At 39.4% G+C, this 18298-nt stretch overlaps 1 protein-coding gene across 1 annotated transcript in view; it reads left to right on the top strand.

Annotated features, from left to right (window-relative positions):
- LOC106129967 (protein split ends) overlaps positions 1–18298 on the top strand; it is a 74717-nt gene that overhangs the window by 41844 nt on the left and 14575 nt on the right. Inside the window, exons 12-19 of the mRNA XM_060950602.1 lie at positions 2128–2332; positions 2699–2894; positions 11573–11709; positions 13203–13386; positions 14439–14652; positions 15488–15734; positions 16640–16888; positions 17951–18214. Of these exons, the coding sequence (XP_060806585.1) occupies positions 2128–2332; positions 2699–2894; positions 11573–11709; positions 13203–13386; positions 14439–14652; positions 15488–15734; positions 16640–16888; positions 17951–18214 (1696 nt within the window). The remainder of the gene's footprint in view (positions 1–2127; positions 2333–2698; positions 2895–11572; positions 11710–13202; positions 13387–14438; positions 14653–15487; positions 15735–16639; positions 16889–17950; positions 18215–18298) is intronic.

Below are 18298 nucleotides of genomic sequence, written 5' to 3'. Positions count from 1 at the left end.
GTAACAAACATCCATACTGACATTCTGACATACTCACAAACTTTCGCATTTATAATATTAGTAGGATTTTAAAGTGTAAATAGTAAAATGTGTAATTTCAGTTTTGCTGTCACGACATGCTTTTTATTTTTCTTATTCTCATTATATTCAGAAAATTTTAATTCGAACGAACCTTTGAGAACCATTGTAATCTTAATAAGAACTTGAACGCGAAAAGAATCACAAAAAAGTAATAAAAGTAACTTTCAATAAGAAACCGAGTGTTCTTTTAACGGAAAGTACCAGTAAAAAGATTCCTACGGGAAAAATATGAATTTTAAACGATTAATTTGTAGATGAAAAATCGAGTTATTCTGAAGCAAGCTCATAACGGCGAGTGAGAGCAAACTCTTCCTTTAAACAAGAAGAATTTTTCGGCAGCCTTTTACCGAGATTACATTTTGATTTTTTTGAATTTTTAACTTCGGTATTGTTAGGAAGTTAACGTGTGTTAAATGATTTTAAAGAATTGTTTGTTCTGCATAAAAATGTTATCTTTAATTCACTCATGTAAATACATATATCCAATATGTCTCTTTTGAATTATATCAGTTTGTCAAGCAGCAATATACCTATTAAGTTAGTTTTACACAGACATATAAAGTTTTGGCTGTGAATAGATTAAATCTTATATCTTCGTTATGAAGAGAAAAGCTTAGTTCTTTTTTTTGGTCTTAATTTTACGTTTTCCGGCGGACCAACTCCAAAAGTAACCTTTATAATTCAATTAGCGATGGTTCTTTAAGGGTATAGTGTAATCAAAGCGTATATTCAGTTGTATATACCTACATTATTTGATATTTTCATTTTGTAATTCATTCATTTTTATTTAAACTTCTCGTTTATCCCGCAAAAAGCAGAGATTAATCCAATTGTAGTGTTTACCCGCTCCGACCCCACAAACACACACCCTCCCCCACAAAGGGGGGTAATTACCTCCCGTCGTAGTATTAATTGGCCAGATTTTAATGATAATCAAATAACGGGCAGCCGCGAAGCGCAGATTAAAAGTTTTAACCGTTATAACTGGTTTTTTTAACTGTGGTCCGTTGGTGAAATGTTGTTGTCAGCGTTTTTCTTTATTCAGTTGTTTATATGTAGATACATTTTCGTTAAAATTATTTAATCTTTAAAATATTGTTCTTATCCCTCACGGGGTAGACAGAGCCAACGATATACGGATAAACAGAAAAGCCACGTTCAGCTGTACAGTTTCACGATCGAATAGTGACAGGTCGGTGGCCGGTCGCATACAAGAAGTGTCCCAAGTTTATAAGTCCTTCCCTTGGTTGACTTTTACGATCTCTTTATTTTTTGCTCGGATAGAGTTGCAGTTGGAACATACCTACTTTGTATTTTTTTTCGTTATCATACATTATACATATAGTCACGTCTATATCCCTTGCGAGGTAGACAGAGCCAACGGTCTTGAAAAGACTGATAGGCCACGTTCAGCTTCAAATAGTGACAGGTTGCTAGCCCATCGCCTAAAAGAAGAATCCCAAGTTTATAAGCCTTCTTCGTTATCAGACCAATTAATTCTAGTTATCAGAATCATCAATTACAAATTCCCAAAATGACAAATTAACATTGCAGTATCTGCCTATCTATTCAGCCTCGTAAATGAGTGCTAATTAAAAGTATACGGAACGGGTTTAATTATGTTTACTAAGCGGGTGGGGAGTGGAGGGATACCCCCTCCACTGGTGACGCCGTGGACGCGGTGTTTTGCAGCAATTTAACAAGCGTTTGTTATTTCATTCACCTCATGTGTCTTTAGGTCAAATCCGGCTCGAAGGACCATGTCGGTGTAAAACGTACGCTAACTATCAAGTGTGCTTTTTATGTGATCACCTTTCTCTGTGATTTTTTATTTATTATAAAAATTGCGCATTTACCCACGTGCAACCAGGATTTCACCAATTAAGTTTATAAAAACCTGAATAACAGACCTGTCATCAAAATATGTTACCAACTGAATTCCCAGACATTGGCTTTAATGCTTTTTAGGACAGCTGATGTTAACACAAACATACATAGCCTAGTTTTTTAAGTTGTTATACCTATAACAGTAACTATCTTTGCCAGCAGATCTGAACTCCGAACTCCCCCGCTGCCGCCGTCGCCCCCACCGGCGTCCTCGGCGCCTCCAGCGCCCGTCACCACCACGTCCAGTAGCAGCGCGCCCGCCGCGGCCAGTCCGGCGCCCCCGACGTCGCCTGTGCCCGTGGCGCCTGTTGACGAGACGCCGCTACCGCCGTCGCCGGTTGAAGATCAGACGCCGGCGAAGCAGGTGAATATCTACTATCTATTAATTTTGTCATGTTATGAGTTTGCAAAGTCTTAAAACAGATGAGGCTGGAGACTGGTTAAAATTGAGAGAGAGAAGCATGAAAGCGTATCCCAAGTCTAAAAGCATTATGGCGGCAAATTCGGAACATGGACATATGTAACAACGAACGAATGTACTTTGTGTTTAGTAAAGAATCTGGCACCCGCAAAATAAGTAATGCTCACGCCCTTCATTATGAAGACCCGGCTACCGCCGTCACCAACCGACTACCTTTGGTGTTGCTAGTGCTACTTGTCCCAATAAAAAATGCTTTGTGATGACTCAACTATTTAAAAGTTCACTTCATGTTCATTATTACACCAACAGCCGCCCACAACAACAGCAACAACAACAACAACAGCACCAGCAACAACAGCTACCACGACCGTAACGTCCACTGCTCCAGCGACGACGACCGTGACTTCATCAGCAACGTCTGTTGTGAGCAGTAACAGCGCTCCGCCCACGCCGCAGCCGGCGCAGCCCCCGACGCCGACGCAGCCCCCGCCTACGCCCGAAGCTGGTAAGTACTCATTTCGGGTGATAGTACCTGGTTGACCGAGCGGTGGTTCGGTGGACGTCGGAAAAAACTATAAAAAGTAATAAACAAGAAAAAGATACTAAAAGAAGGAATAATAATAAATGACATAAATGAGTTAAAACAAAATCTGAGGGAGTCACAAAAACATAAACAATAGAAATAAAAAAATTAAAACCAGAAAATTCTGTTGGATAAACATCGCTTTAAATCTTGACCAGAAACTAAGCTGACCTGTCTAAGAAAACGTTTCAGTGTATGTGAGTGACAGTGATAGCCTGTAGGTTTCTTCTTTACTCACAAAACAACGGGACAAATTACACATATTGAGTTAGCCGCGAAGTAAGTTCGAGACTTGTGTTGCGAGATACTAACTCAACGATACTATATTTTTTAATAAATACTTATATAGATAAACATCCAAGACCCAGGCTAATCGGAAAAAGTTCTTTTTACATCATGCCCTGACCGGGATTCGAACTCGGGACCTCCGGTGTCACAGACAAGCTATTACTGCTGCGCCACAAAGGCCGTCAAACTATGTATGCTTTTAATAATGGAATTGAGATTCAAATAGTGACAAGTTGTTATCCCTTAGATTATATGACATACATACATATAATTAAGTCTATATCCCTACATACATATGTAAACATACAGATATGTTCACAGCTTGTCAATAATCTCGAGCCTCATAGTTTTTATATTCACAAACATATATCATGTCATTCCCTACGGGGTAAACAGAGCCAACGTTCTCGAAAAGAAAATTCTAGTGTTTATTAAAAAAATCACATAGTTATTCGACAGCAATTATTACCTTAAGTTCGCCTATTGTAAGTACTTTACAAATTGTAATTGTTACAATAAATCCTACTAATATTACAAATGTGAAAGTTGTGAGTATGTCAGGATGTCAGTATGGATGTTTGTTACTCTTGTATATACATACATACATAAAATCACGCCTCTTTCCCGGAGGGATAGGCAGAGACTACCTCTTGTAAGATAAGATTATATTGTATTGTACATTAAAATAAATTGTTCCCGGCACCAATCCAAAAAAGAAATAGGACCACTCCATCTCTTTCCCATGGATGTCGTAAAAGGCGACTAAGGGATAGGGTTACAAACTTGGGATTCTTTTTTAGGCGATGGGCCAGCAACCTGTCACTATTTGAATCTCAATTCTATCATTAAGCCAAATAGCTGAACGTGGCCATTCAGTCTTTTCAAGACTGTTGGCTCTGTCTACCCCACAAGGGATATAGACTTTAAAGGTATTACATTTCCACATTTGATCCCAATTGCAAAACCTATTTGCATTTTGTTATTGTTTTGGTACACGACTCTTCTATAGTAATTTTGATGCCACAAATATTCGGTATACCTATAGAATTTATTCTCCTTCTCTTTTTAGTAAATTTTTAATCTAAGCTTAATTAAGTATCGTTTCGTGATTTAATTTCTACAAAAGAAAAAATAACGATTGTTATTTTAATTTAAAAACTAGTCATTGGCAAATTAAAACAACATTAATACTTAACTATTTATTATAACAAACTTACAATTGAAATTATTACCTACGAAGCTCTTCCTCGCATAATACTGATATGTCTGATTTACTACGCCCATTTGCCCTTCAATATTACGATAACACCGATTAGAAGAAACTTAGGCCAACAGTCAACTTATAGCATTTTAGCACTTCGAGAAAGACAATGAAAAAACACTAATTCGTCGCACTAGAAGTCGAAGGTTCAGGCTCCTGTTCTCCGGAAGCAGCCACTTCTTCAGCGTGACATCGCTTCCTGTGTTTATGAACGAAGTAATACGAAGGGAATTTGGAGCCGCAAGTCTTGCAAGGATAGTAGTGCAGAGTCGTTTTGGCTTGCGACTTGCGGTGTCGACACGGCCAAGAGCGCTGAGATGTTTGCTCTTGCCAGGCTACGTTGAGAACCCTGCTGAATCTGACAGGGCCGTCGCAGGATGCTATATCCAACACTGTGTTTGTGGGTCTTTTTGCCGGTTCAGATTCTTCTATGCGTTCGACGTCGAGTTCGCTCGATGTGGTTGAAGATGGTGAAGGCGGGGGTGGAGTAGACGGTGGTGATGGGACCCTGGCCCGTCGTGGGACAGGCCTGTGGGCGCCAGGTGGTGGCGCCGGACGGGCCACGCACGGACTCGGGCCGAGCCAGGCGCGGTACAACGACAGCATCGCTCAGCGATCGCCGCTCGACTAAACGTTCCGGCGGTCGCTTCGAGCCTTTTATACCCCATCCCGATTCGAATTATGAATTCTGATTCCAGTCTGTTTTCATGTTTACTTTGTGGATTGTATTGAATGATATGTTTCTTTTTTTTTCTTTTTTAATGTGATAAGAGTAGTGTTTGTAGGAATTGTTTTTATGGTAAACCATGAATATAATATGGGTTAAGGCTAATTTTGGAATCAGCTGTAGGGATCATTATGGGATTTTGAGGTGGTATCGTACAATCGGGAAATATTTTTGATAGGCAGATAAAAAAAAATATTACTACGTTGGGCGCCAAGTTAACAAACGTAAAAGATCACCAAACTTCTTGTTTAGAAGAGTAAACATGGAATTATATATTGATTAGGAGTTTTCGAGAATCCGCGACTTCCCTTCAGTCTCACACTATATCTTCCAGGAACAAACGTGTAAAAAATTTTGGCTGTGCATTGCCTGCCAGTCATAATCTATTTGGTATATAAAGAAAAGAACCTGACTCACTGATCAATGCATGGTCGCAGAATACAGGACATAGAAATTCAATTTTTCATCTGAAAAAGGAAATAAATATACACTATGTATGAGACCCAACTACTACCTACGAGAGGATTTCTCACCATTAACACGGGATCGTTCAAAATGTATTCTGGGCGTACGAAGTAAATAATACTTGAATGGAAAAATGTTTTACGCGGGCGAAGCTGTGGGCCAAAGGTCGTATAATCTTAAAAAGAGGTAGATGTCAATTATTTTATAAAACATGCTAAGTTAAGTCCACGTACTGTCCCATCAGCCGCCAATTAACAGAGCTAGTTCAAACACCCGACGCTGTTCAAACTTGTAGCTCAAACGCGCCGCTATGTATAACCGCTTGTAAACATTTCTACCAGCCATTGAGAATAAAGTTGACACTGGTATTTTTTTTTACAATTGTAGCATTTTTTCGAACTTAGGTCATATCACCAAGAGGTCAGGTCGAGAGCTGATTTTGAAACAATGCAGAGATCCTGACAGGTAGAAAGATCAAGTCTCTGTATCCCCTCTGGGAAAGAGACCCGATTATATGCATGTATGTTGCAAAATGCAAACTGGATTTTTTAAATTATTGTTAATTTTCTCGTATGATAGATGATATTATGTTATGAATGAATATTCTGTATGATGAGTCAATACTTGCTTGATAGCAAATGTTGCAAATGATAAAAATAAAGGAAACTATTATAAAAACTTAAAACATAATAATAATCCTAACTTCAATTCGTCTTAAATCATTGTTGTGAAAATTAACAATTGACAATCACCATTTTTCTTTTAAAGAATTAACTTTTTTCATAGCGGCCAGTACGCTATACAATTTTAAACACTAAAAAAGAAACTTCTTGAACGCAAAAGATTCGCCTGTTTAAATTTTCACCTTTATTTGGACAATCTTGTCTGAATAATATATATGTCTTTGCATAGCGGGTGTTTAAACATCTGTACGGTGGCACAAAAGACGTCCCTTGAGTTCTGAGGTCGGGTTCATGTTGAAAGGACCCAAAGAATTTATTTTATCTTTATGTTTTGCTTAAGTAGATATGCATTGCAAAAATATATAAATGCAGCCATATGATATGATACGGTTAATATATTTTTCCAGATTAAAATTCTTAGAAGAATAGTCTTTGCAGTACACGTAGAAGACATAAAAAAATTTTGTCATGTATGAAATGTCATATTTCAATTAATGAGCAATACTTAAAACACCTAAATTGGCGCCCATCGTGGTGCAAAATTACATCTGAAGCGCAAATTTTCTGAATTTATATTGTTTCGATGTATTTGATTCTTTACTTATATTTTAAAAATTAAAATCAGCTTAAACATTTAAGTATTTCAAATAAAATACACTATGAATTTCATTTTGCACCAGGTTGGGCGCCAATCGAGGATTTTTAAATATAACTTTGCTTTTAATTTTGTTGCAAGAGACGCTTTTTAAAATATTTCTTATTTCACTGCTGGACAAAGGTCTCCTTTTCCTCCCTCCACACTTTCAATTTTACATTTTTAATTATAATAAAAAATATATATATTTGAACAAAAAGTCCTTTTTATACCGTGGCCCTCCTACATAAAGCGATCCCGCCGCGGGTTTGTCAAATGAATATTGTTGGTTCTTGGACGCGGTGCCGGCGGTTATTTGCTTAATAGTCTCTGGAGACCCGCGTTCGAATCCGAAGGGGCTCGATATCTGAGAATCAAACTGTGAATAGGACTTTTAAAGGTTTTGTTGTTTTTTGTTTGATTATTTAATTTTTGCTTTAAAAAACCCTTAATTTTCCATCCCGTGGGAAATTCCAGAAAATTCCCTCTAAGTGCATCTACATTTGGAACCAAATTTAAGATTTCAATACGAATAGCATATTATTTTTGTTACAAAAGTTTTGTATTTTTTTGTTAAAAATGTCGTTGGTCTTTCAAATAAAATTTAATAAATATTAATGACCCTTTCTTGAAAATTGCCGTTTCGCCCTCATCCGTTGATCTCGCATGACGTGTGACATCCGCGCTGGACAGGACACAAACGGAATAGCAAATCGAGTGACAGCCCCGGATTAACAGGTCATTGTAGGTACTCTTTGCGAGATACTCGTATGTAATGAGTGGTTTTCACGTTTTGAATTTTCATAATTGGAATTACTCATTCCAATTATGAAAATTGAGATTATAATGAAAATGACAAGACTGTTTTTAAATTAATTATTCTAATAATAGGGATACAGAAAAATTTTAATTGCAACGGTTTGTGTACATAATCTGTGCGATTTTTTTTTAAATTTTATTTTAATTTTGTAGATCTATCCTACATCATTTATGTACACTCCAGACTAAGTAAATTTACGTACCAAAAAAACAGTATACCTAAGGAGTCTACAAAAGGCTTTTCAATTACTAGAATAACCTAAAATGAAACGTGAAAAAACTCACAAACGTTACGATTCGCAAACCAAACGTGCCGCTGTTCAAATATGTTCTGTTAATTTAATAACTACGCCCGTTCAGTAAAAGCATTTAATCTGCAAGATGTCCCTCCTGTTTGTTCGTCAAATACTCGTTAAATCGTCACGCTCCGTTGCACGGATAAACAAGGTTTACTCGTGACACGCTGCTATTCCCGCGTGACGGTTTTCGCACACTGAAATCTGTGATATAGGTCCGTTTTTTTATCTGCTGACGTTTGGAAATTGTTTGGAATGGTGAAATATTGAAGCGCTATTGGTTGGTTGACGTCTGAAAAAGCATGTTTTAAATGTTAAAATAGTGAAGCGCTTTTTTATCTGTATTTATATAGAGAGAAGAGCAGCAAAAATTTATACCTGTACCTTGTATTTACATTACCTGTGTAGTGTAATAGGTAAATTAATGTAGGCAATCGCTGAGACTAGAAACTTTGGAACTCCTATTGTATCAACACCCCGAGCACAAGATAGTATTTTTTCTAACTAGCCTGATTTTTCTACATTCTTTTTGATACATACATTGTTAAGTATGTAGTAAGAATATCATTTGAAAAAATTGGCGCCCAACGTGGTACATCTACTTTTTCAATTTAAGCAATTAAATGTAAATATTAAACGAGCGCATTTTAAATTGGACGAAATAAATTAACTCGAAATAACAGTTAATTTATTAATCACGCGATTAATGAATTACAAATACACTTTGTAATTAAATTGGTTCGAATGAATATTGGTAAGTTCGGCGTGGGCTGTAGTAGCCGAGCAATTCGCGGCACGCTGGATCCAATTAGAGCTTGGGCAAATATCTGTAATTGGGGGATTAATCGACAGTGCTCAGCTATGATGTTACAACTCTAGATACGACAAGATTTTTTCAATGTATGTATGAGTTGATAATTTAATCGTCTAATTAACATGGCTTGAATATACAGTTTTTTCAATTTGTTCTTGTTTAAATGTTTTGTTGTAGTACTTAAAAATGCAATATTAATGTGCAACTTTTTTGTTATCTGTTAAAACTGTTGTGTTCAATGAAGCAAAGGTAATTTGAAGTGCAAATATGTTAGCACGCTAAATATTTAAAATGTTTATAAAAATAAAGCTTTCTTTTTCTTACTAGATAAGAAACTTTAACATAGCATTTCCAGTATCACAAAGAGGTGTAAGATAGTTAAACGTTTGCACAGCGCCAGTGCTAATTACCGACAGAACTGTGTGTCTTGCAGGAGCGAGTTACGGCTGCTTCGAACTGGTTAAAACTGGATATTTCCTGATTTGACTAGAATTCAAAGATTGTATAGAAGGTCTATGGGAAGTTAATTTTTTTGAATCATTATTGATAATTTCTAACTGAAACATGTTAAATGTATTTAATTTCTAAAGCTCGTGCTATATCTAATTTTTTTTCTGTTTTTCAAAAGGCATATTAAGCCAGATGTCAATTGCGAATTTGAGTTTTTGGCAATATCGACAGTTTACTAGCATATCACCCTTTAATAGGGGAAAATTAAAATTAAAAATACCATGTTTATAAGCCTTTTTTAACTTTTACAATATAAATCCTGTGAACATAATTCTTAATTCTATATTATAAAATAAAGGTATCGTTAAGTTAGTATCTCGTAACACAAGTCTCGAACATACTTCGAGGCTAACTCAATCTGTGTAATATGTCCCGTATATATTTATTTATTAATTCCATCATTAAGCCTAACAGCTGAACGTGGCCTCTCAGTCTTTCGAGACTTCTAGCTCTGTCTACCCCGCAAGGGTGACTATATGGACAATGACAACGTGATTATATGGACGGATGGCATAATTCTAAAAAACTCCTTCTACACAGAAGCTTAAACAAATAGCATACAAATCCCACCTCGACCTGTCTAGCGCCTAGTTAATCAGTAGTTAGCACAATCCGCCGTGAACCGTTAATAATTGAGAGCCGCTGCAGTTAGCTCCGAACTAAGATGATTCGCTCTGATTTAGCAAGTTTATCTTCCTATCCGCTTGTTCGTTTAACTCGATTCTCGTTTGCGGATTTCTATGTTTCATACATTTCGCGATTTAAGTTAGAATAGGTTGTTAGCCGCGATTTTAAACCTCGCGAACTCTTTCAACGTACATACATATAATCACGCCTTGCGGGGTAGACAGAGCCAACGGTCTTGAAAATACTGATAGGCCACGTTCAGCTGCTTGGCTTACTGATAGAATTGAGATTCAGATATGGTGACAGTTTGCTAGTCCGTCGACTAAAAGAAGAATCCCAAGTTTATAAGTCTATCCCTTAGTAGCCTTTTACGACATTCATGGGAAAGGTATGGAGTGGTCCTGTTCTTTATCCTATTGGTGCCGGTAACCAAACGGGCGGGTATATCTTTCAATTTGAACAAAATTGTGGATATTTCAATAACCACGAATCATGTTCGGAGTGCGCTGCTCTCGCGTTTTCTATAAAACAACGCACCCTTTCTTGACTTTCAGAAAATCTCTATAGTGACCCTCTAGTTCGGTATTATTCACTCCCTATTCTAGGGGGGTTGACGATACACGTCACACCATTTAGAACTATGCCATCGTTGAATAGAATAAAGCCAAAAACTTAACCGCACTCATTGGGTTTGTGGCTCTGTGGTCTCTATCGGCTCTGTCTACCCCGTAAGGAATAAAGATATGTGATATGTCAGAATCGGCCGTCTCGTAAATAATGTAAGCCCGCTAATCTGTATAACAGCTACAGTAATCTGCTTTGCTTTGCAAATGGCGCCCGCTCTGAATATTACAGAAGGCTGATTCGCGCCAAACTCTGTTAATACTGATCCAGTTTAGGGTGCATTTGTATTGGGATCGTTATTTATTCACAAGCCGTTGCCCGAAACGTTGTTCGCGTGAGTGTTGCTTTTGGTATATGCAAAAGTTAAAATCCGTCTTTGGGGAATCACTTCCGTATTCCTTGTGGGGTAAACAGAGCCAACAGTCTTAAAAATATTGATAGGCCACGTTTAGTTGTTTGGCATGATAGAATTGAGATTCAAACAGTGACAGGTTGCTAGCCCATCGCCTAAAAGAAGAATCCCAAGTTTATAAGCCTATCCCTTAGTCGCCTTTTACGACATCCATGGGGTAGGAGATGGAGTAATCCTATTTCTTTTCTAATGGTGCCGGATAAAACATGGCACAGCCAAACAAATCTTCATCTCATTTTATAATTGTTATTTTAATTATATGAAACCACTTTAAATTTAATATTATTAAATGATTTAAAATAAGAGCACACTTATGCAGCCACACAGTATAGCGTTTATTTTTGAAGGGAAGAAAAGATACAAATGACATTGACACATAGTCACCGTAATGGAAGGCGCCAAAATTTAAATATTCAACAATAATAACACTTTGCCCACAGCTGTGACGGAGCGCGCCGGCACGCCATCTAGCGCGGCTACAACGACAACGACGGCAACAACAAAGTGCGCCGTGTGCGAAATGCCCGGCGCGACCAGGACGGTGTCTCGCTCAAGAGTAGTGCATTACGGACTCAAGGTAACCCCTTCTTATTCAAAGCTTCGAATTCAAAGCTTCCGCGGCCGAGGGCCTGTAGAATAGACATACATACACAATCACCGTGCCGTGTGGTTCCCGGCACCATTACCAAAAAAAAAAGAATAGGACCACTCTATCTCTTTCCCATGGATGTCGTAAAAGGCGACTAAGGGATAAGCACGCCATCTAGCGCGGCCGCAACGACAACGACGGCAACAACGTGCGCCGTGTGCGAAATGCCCGGCGCGACCAGGACGGTGTCTCGCTCGAGAGTAGTGCATTACGGACTCAAGGTAACCCCTTCTTATTCAAAGTTTCATAACTCTTTGGCCTATGCCAGTAGATTAGAATAGATAAATTTTCATACTAGGTATCACTTATTGACGTCATATCACTTAAATCTTATTATATCTATTACCGCTTCCAAAGAGCATGTGTAGAAAAAGCGGCGGTACAAACTTCACTGCAGCATTTTCACCGGACGTCAATTTACAAATATAGATCTCTTAAATCTAAATCGTGGACGAATGCACATTGACTACATTAACAAAATATGAATGAATAAAAAACTAATGAATTTAATACGAATAAACTGATCGTCAGCATATAGAACAAATATTACGTGTATCTCATGCATCCTTAATCCACTTTCAGGCTCTTTTAAACCTGTCCAATAAATAACCGTGAATAGGTTGAACAGCCAAGATGACGCAATACCTGTCTAACAGCTTTCTCGATTTTAAACCAGTCACTTTGCGCCCTGTTACTTTAGCACGAATATTTGAATCCTCATATAAAGATTTCAGTGCACGTATCCAAGACTCTCGATCCGTAGTTAGTGCTGACTACGATTCCTTTCGCTCTACTCTGTCATAGGTCTTTTCAAAAACTACGAGTGAGCAATAGACTTACTGGCCTTTGGTCAAAAACTATATTTCAGTGGTAAGAAATACGTAAAAATAGACTAATGTTGGATTTATAGCAACCAGTTTAAATACTCAATACTAATTAAAACTAATTCCATAGTATTGTAGCGGGAGCGATGATTCGGCTCAACCGCCAACAAAGGGAAGATCTTCCGCCAGGCTAGGTGTTATGCCTGGGGAACCGCGGCTACGACGATGTTGTGTCTGAGGTTGTATATATGCGCCAATCCGTGAAATCCTTGCTTGCGCGATTCAGACTTTTCTCTGTTACAAACTGATAGCGTCGCGTGATTTTGTTTTTGTGACATGCGGCGTATATATATATATCTTTATACTAGCGACCCGCCCCGGCTTCGCACGGGTGCAAAATTCGGAAAAAATTATAAATAAAAACCTTCCTCTTGAATCACTCTAGCTGTTACAAAAAACCGCATCAAAATCCGTTGCGTAATTTTAAAGATTTAAGCATACAGACAAACAGAGTAAAATAGCGACTTTGTTTTATACTATGTAGTGATATACTTTGACAAACACTTCCAATTCACCGTGTTACCTTTCGATTCCCAGGAGGACGCTGTCGGCTCCAGGGTATGTGAACCGTGTCACTGCCGCTGCGTGAGATCCCGCTACACCCGGTGTCCAGTGGCCACGTGTCCCGGACCCCGGGTGCGCGCGAAGCGACTGCGACACTTACCACCCAAATGGCACGACCTACCGATAGACGTTAAAAGACCGCTAATGGAGGAGTTTCGTGAGTTTCTGTATATATAATCAACGTTTACTTAAACTAGGGCAGGGATATGAAATGTCTTAATTTCACATTAAATCACGTCTATAGTGCCGTGTGGTTCCCGGCACCAATACAATAAAGAATAGGACCACTCCATTTCTTTCACATGGATGTCGTAAAAGGCGACTAAGGGATAGGCGTACAAGTACTGTTGGCTCTGTCTACCCCGCAAGGGACATAGACGTGACCATATGTATGTATGTATCACGTCTATATCCCTTGCGGGGTAGACAGAGCCGACAGTCTTGAAAACTGATGGGCCATGTTCAGCTGTTTGGCATGATAGAATTGAAATTCAAATAGTGACAGGTTGCTAGCCCATCGCCTAAAAGAAGAATTCAAAGAGGATATCAGGACTCCTAAACGAAGCCAGCTAAGTTCCGTCGGTATGATTTGACGATGACGAAAACTAATAAAGCCAAAACGACCAGGAAAGACGGGCTTAAATATTGGAGAAAACTACTCTTTCCCTTAGTCATTCTTAAAATCATCCATTAGAAAGAGATGTTAGAGTTATTCTAAAGCTCCACGAACCACAGGCACGATATATAAACTAAATCACTATCATATATATTCATTACCCAGCATATCAAGAAGAAGAGGAAGAAAAATCGTTTATTTGGTACATTAACAAAATATAAATTGGAATTAGTGAATTGTTAATCAATATATATTTTTAAGACTGTTGGCTCTGTCTAACCTCCAAAGGGATATAGACGTGATTATTTATAGAATAGAATAGAATAGATTTATTTTCAAAATTGGATACAAGGTATCACTTATTGATGTCACATAACTTAAATCTAATTATAACTACTACCGCTTCCAAAGCGCATGTGTAGAAGAAGCGGCGGAACAAACTACACTGCAGCATTTTCATAGGACGTCAATTTACAAATATAGATCTCTTAAATCTAAATCGTGGACGAATATATATATATGTATGTATGTATGTACCCAGCATATCTCATAAAGTCATCTTCTCTTCATTAAAACCATCCATTCCTCCACAGAAATACCAAGCGAGCTCAGCAAGTGTTGTTTAGCGTGCTTCAAACGCATCACCCGTCGGCTGGAGGCCTGCGGGGAGCCCGAGCCGGAGCCCTCCGAGGAGGAGGTGTCCCGGGTGCGGCAGCTCCTGAGGGAACACGGGCCCGCGTGGGAGAGACTCGCCCCCCTCTGTTCCAGAACCCCGGCCAGTTTGAAGGCGTTCTACTTCACTTATAGGTTAGTTGGGAATATCTTGATGACTGAAATAAGTAAGAAGTAAAAATATAAGGACAGGAAAAGAGTACCATGAACATCTTTTATCTTTGCCATGAAAGAAGTGATAAATGCGATTGTTTGAAAACGTTTTATTTAACTTATTTTTTAAATAGGATACAAGACATACCTTAATGACGTCAACTTAAGTATCTACTTAAGACTTTTTACTAAGACTAAGTATATATTGCCGCTTCCAAAGCGCAATTAAGTATGCAAGGATCTTTGCAAGTGGCATATTTAAATGATTCGTTACTATATTTATATTAAACAACAAATATGTACGGGACAAATTACACAGATTGAGTTAGCATCGAAGTTAGTTTAAAATTTGTGTTACGAGATACTAACATGACAATACTATATTGTATAATAAATACTTATATAGATAAACATCCAAGACCCAGGCCAATCAGAGAAAGTGCGTTTTTCGTCGTGCCCTGGCCGGGATTCGAACCTCCGTTTTCTCAGACTAGCATACTACCGCTGCGCCACAGAGTCAGTCGCCAAATATAGTCGTGAAAGACATACATAGTTTTACAAATTTTCCTAATAAGTACAGACAACAAAAAAAGAAACCTCAATAATTATTTTTTATTACAAGAAAAAAATACCAATTTTTCGCCGTAGCGGACTGAAGTTCGATAGTATGTATGTACATACAGACAACAAAAACTTTAATAATTATTATTTTTTATTACAAGAAAAAAATACCAACTGTTCGCCGTAGCGGACTGAAGTTCGATAGTATGTATGTACAGACAACAAAAACCTTAATTATTATTTTTTTTTTAACAAGAAAAAAATACCAACTGGACGCAGTAGTGGACCGGAGTTCGAACCCGGGCCGGTCGTCCTCGGACGAGTCCGGGGCGAGCTCCGCGGACACGGACACGTGCAGCGCGGAGTCCCCGCGGCCGCCCGCCGGCCCGCGCACCGACGCGGCCGCGCCCCGCCGGCCTGCGCGCGCGCCGCGCCAGCCGCGCGACGAGTACGACTCCTCGGCGACGGAGACTGCCGACGAGGAGAGCGAGCCCAGTTCCAAGGTCAGCGTTCAACATGTCTATAAGTACTAATATTATAAAGCAGAAGAGTTTGTTTGTTTGAACGGTCCATACTAATACATACATACATGTACGACTCCTCGGCCACCGAGACCGCGGACGAGGAGAGCGAGCCTAGTTCCAAGGTCAGCGTTCAACATGACTGTACTAATATTATAAAGCTGAAGAGTTTGTTTGTTTGAACGGTCCATACTAATACATACATACATACATGTACGACTCCTCGGCCACCGAGACCGCCGACGAGGAGAGCGAGCCCAGTTCCAAGGTCAGCGTTCATCGTATACCGTATATTAAAAATCATTAATTTACTAAAATCATTAATTTAGGCACCAATAAAAAAAAGTCCTATTCTTTTTTTTTGTATTGGTGCCGGGAACCACACGGTACTACTAAAATCATTTGTTTAGTGCCGTGTAGTTCATGTAAACTACTCGTTTATAGCATTATGGTTCGTCTAATGACTCTTTTGCAGACGTTCGATCAATAATGAACCTTACATACTTATAATGAATACTTGTAATGTATGTATCGGAAGCATGTCTATATTATTTGCGGTGTAGACAGAGCCAACAATCTTGTCGTTTCGTTCAACTATATAACAAGCTCTCAGTACTGAATTAAAACCGACGTGTTCCCCTTTAAATAAGCCAAAACATCATAAAGCCAAACAGCTGAACGTGGCTTATCAGTCTCTTTAAAACTATTGGTTCTGTCTTCCCCGTAAGGGATATAGACGTGTGATCATATGTACGTATGTATTCGCTTCTAGTGTTGAGGTATCCAAAAATTCCGAAGTGTTCCCCTCTAATGTTGAGTCGTCCAAAAATTGTTAAAGCGAAATTAAACATACAAAAGCATACACTAACACAAATCAAAACCTACAGGTGTTACCGCCGACGCCGCTCGCGACGCCCGCGCCGCCCGCGCCGCGCCCCCCGTCCCCCGCGCCGCCCGCCGCCCCCGCGGCCCCCGCCACCTCCGCGGCGGTGACGTCATCGGCGCCATTGCTGCCCCGCAACGGGCCCCCCGCCGGCCAGCTGTCTGTCAGAGACGTGGTGCTCAACATGATTGAGATTAGTCTGACGAAGAACAACCAGCCGGTACCGCCGGCGGTTAAACCTCAACAGTTAAAGGTTTGTTTATAATGTTGAGCTGAATAAGGGATAGGCTTATTAACTTGAGATTAGGCTTGCAACCTGTCACTATTTGAATCTCTATTGTATCATTAATCCAAACAGCTGAACGTGGCCTGTCAGTCTTTTGAAGACTGTAAGCTATGTCTACCCCGCGAGGGATATAGACGTGATTATATGTATGTATGTATTATAGTGTTATCTGTTCATATGATTAATCTGTGGAAAGGGTCCAGCACGAATAGAAAAAAGAATAGGACCACTTCATCTCTCTGCTCTTACACAGGTATTAAACGCGCACGTAACATACTTTTATTTCATCTATTATAAATATTATAATGAAACGTTAAAGTTTGAAATCAGTAAAAATTATACTACATTACGAAAGATAACTTTTTGTAAAGATGTAAGAGCGAAAGGTCGGAGTGGGAAAGGGTCAGGGCAAGAGTACCCGAAACCGCCGAGCTTGCATGAAGAGAGTTATGAATGTGGATGAAGCGAAAGAAGTATGCAGAGATCGTGGCAAGCGGAAAGATTTCATGTATATACTAGCTGTCCCGGCAAACGTTGTTTTGCCATATAATTTTTTTTTAAGTGAAAAAAAAATGTTAAGGATGGACAACCCTTATCACTAAGGGGTTTGAAGAATAGATGTAGGCAGATTCTCAGACCTACTCAATATGCTCTAAAAATTTCATACGAATCGGTCAAGACGTTTCGGACGAGCACGGGAACGAATTGTGACACGAGAATTTTAGATAAGATGTATGTAAGAACATACATACATATATATGATCACGTCTATATCCCTTGCGGGGTAGACAGAGTCAACAATCTTGAAAAGTCTGAATGGCCACGTTCAGCTATTTGGCTTAATGATAGAATTGAGATTCAAATAGTGACAGGTTGCTAACCCAACGCCTAATAAAAAATAATCCCAAGTTTGTAAGCCTATCCCTTAGTCGCCTTTTACGACATCCATGGTCCTCTTCTTTTTTGTATTGATGCCGGGAACCACACGGCACATGTATGTAAGAATTGATCATCAAATTTGTTCACCAGGTAACCCCCACATCAGGCGGGCGGGAGAGCTTGGCCACGCTGAGCGTGGTGAACAGCTCGCACGCGCGCGCCTCCCCCCGCTCCCCGCACCGGCCCGCCACCATCACCCCCCTCTCCGCCGCCACCTCCCCCCACTCCGCCACCAACAAGGACGGCGTCGTGGTGCTGCACATTGAGCCTAGGCAAGAGCCGTTGTTGGACTTAAGTGTGAAGAGAGTGAGACACGAACTGGCTTTCCCTCAGCCTCAGCAACATCAGAAGCCGGTAAGTTTAATAAAAATACTAATTTTATGATACTACTAGAGGCCGCCCGCGACTTCGTCCGCATGGAAACCCTATCAATCCCGC

Source organism: Amyelois transitella, chromosome 22 (assembly GCF_032362555.1).
Source record: "Amyelois transitella isolate CPQ chromosome 22, ilAmyTran1.1, whole genome shotgun sequence".
NCBI classification, from domain to species: Eukaryota; Metazoa; Arthropoda; class Insecta; order Lepidoptera; family Pyralidae; genus Amyelois; species Amyelois transitella.
The sequence above is the reverse complement of the archived record's forward strand: the minus strand, read 5'-3'. Positions and strand labels throughout refer to the sequence as shown.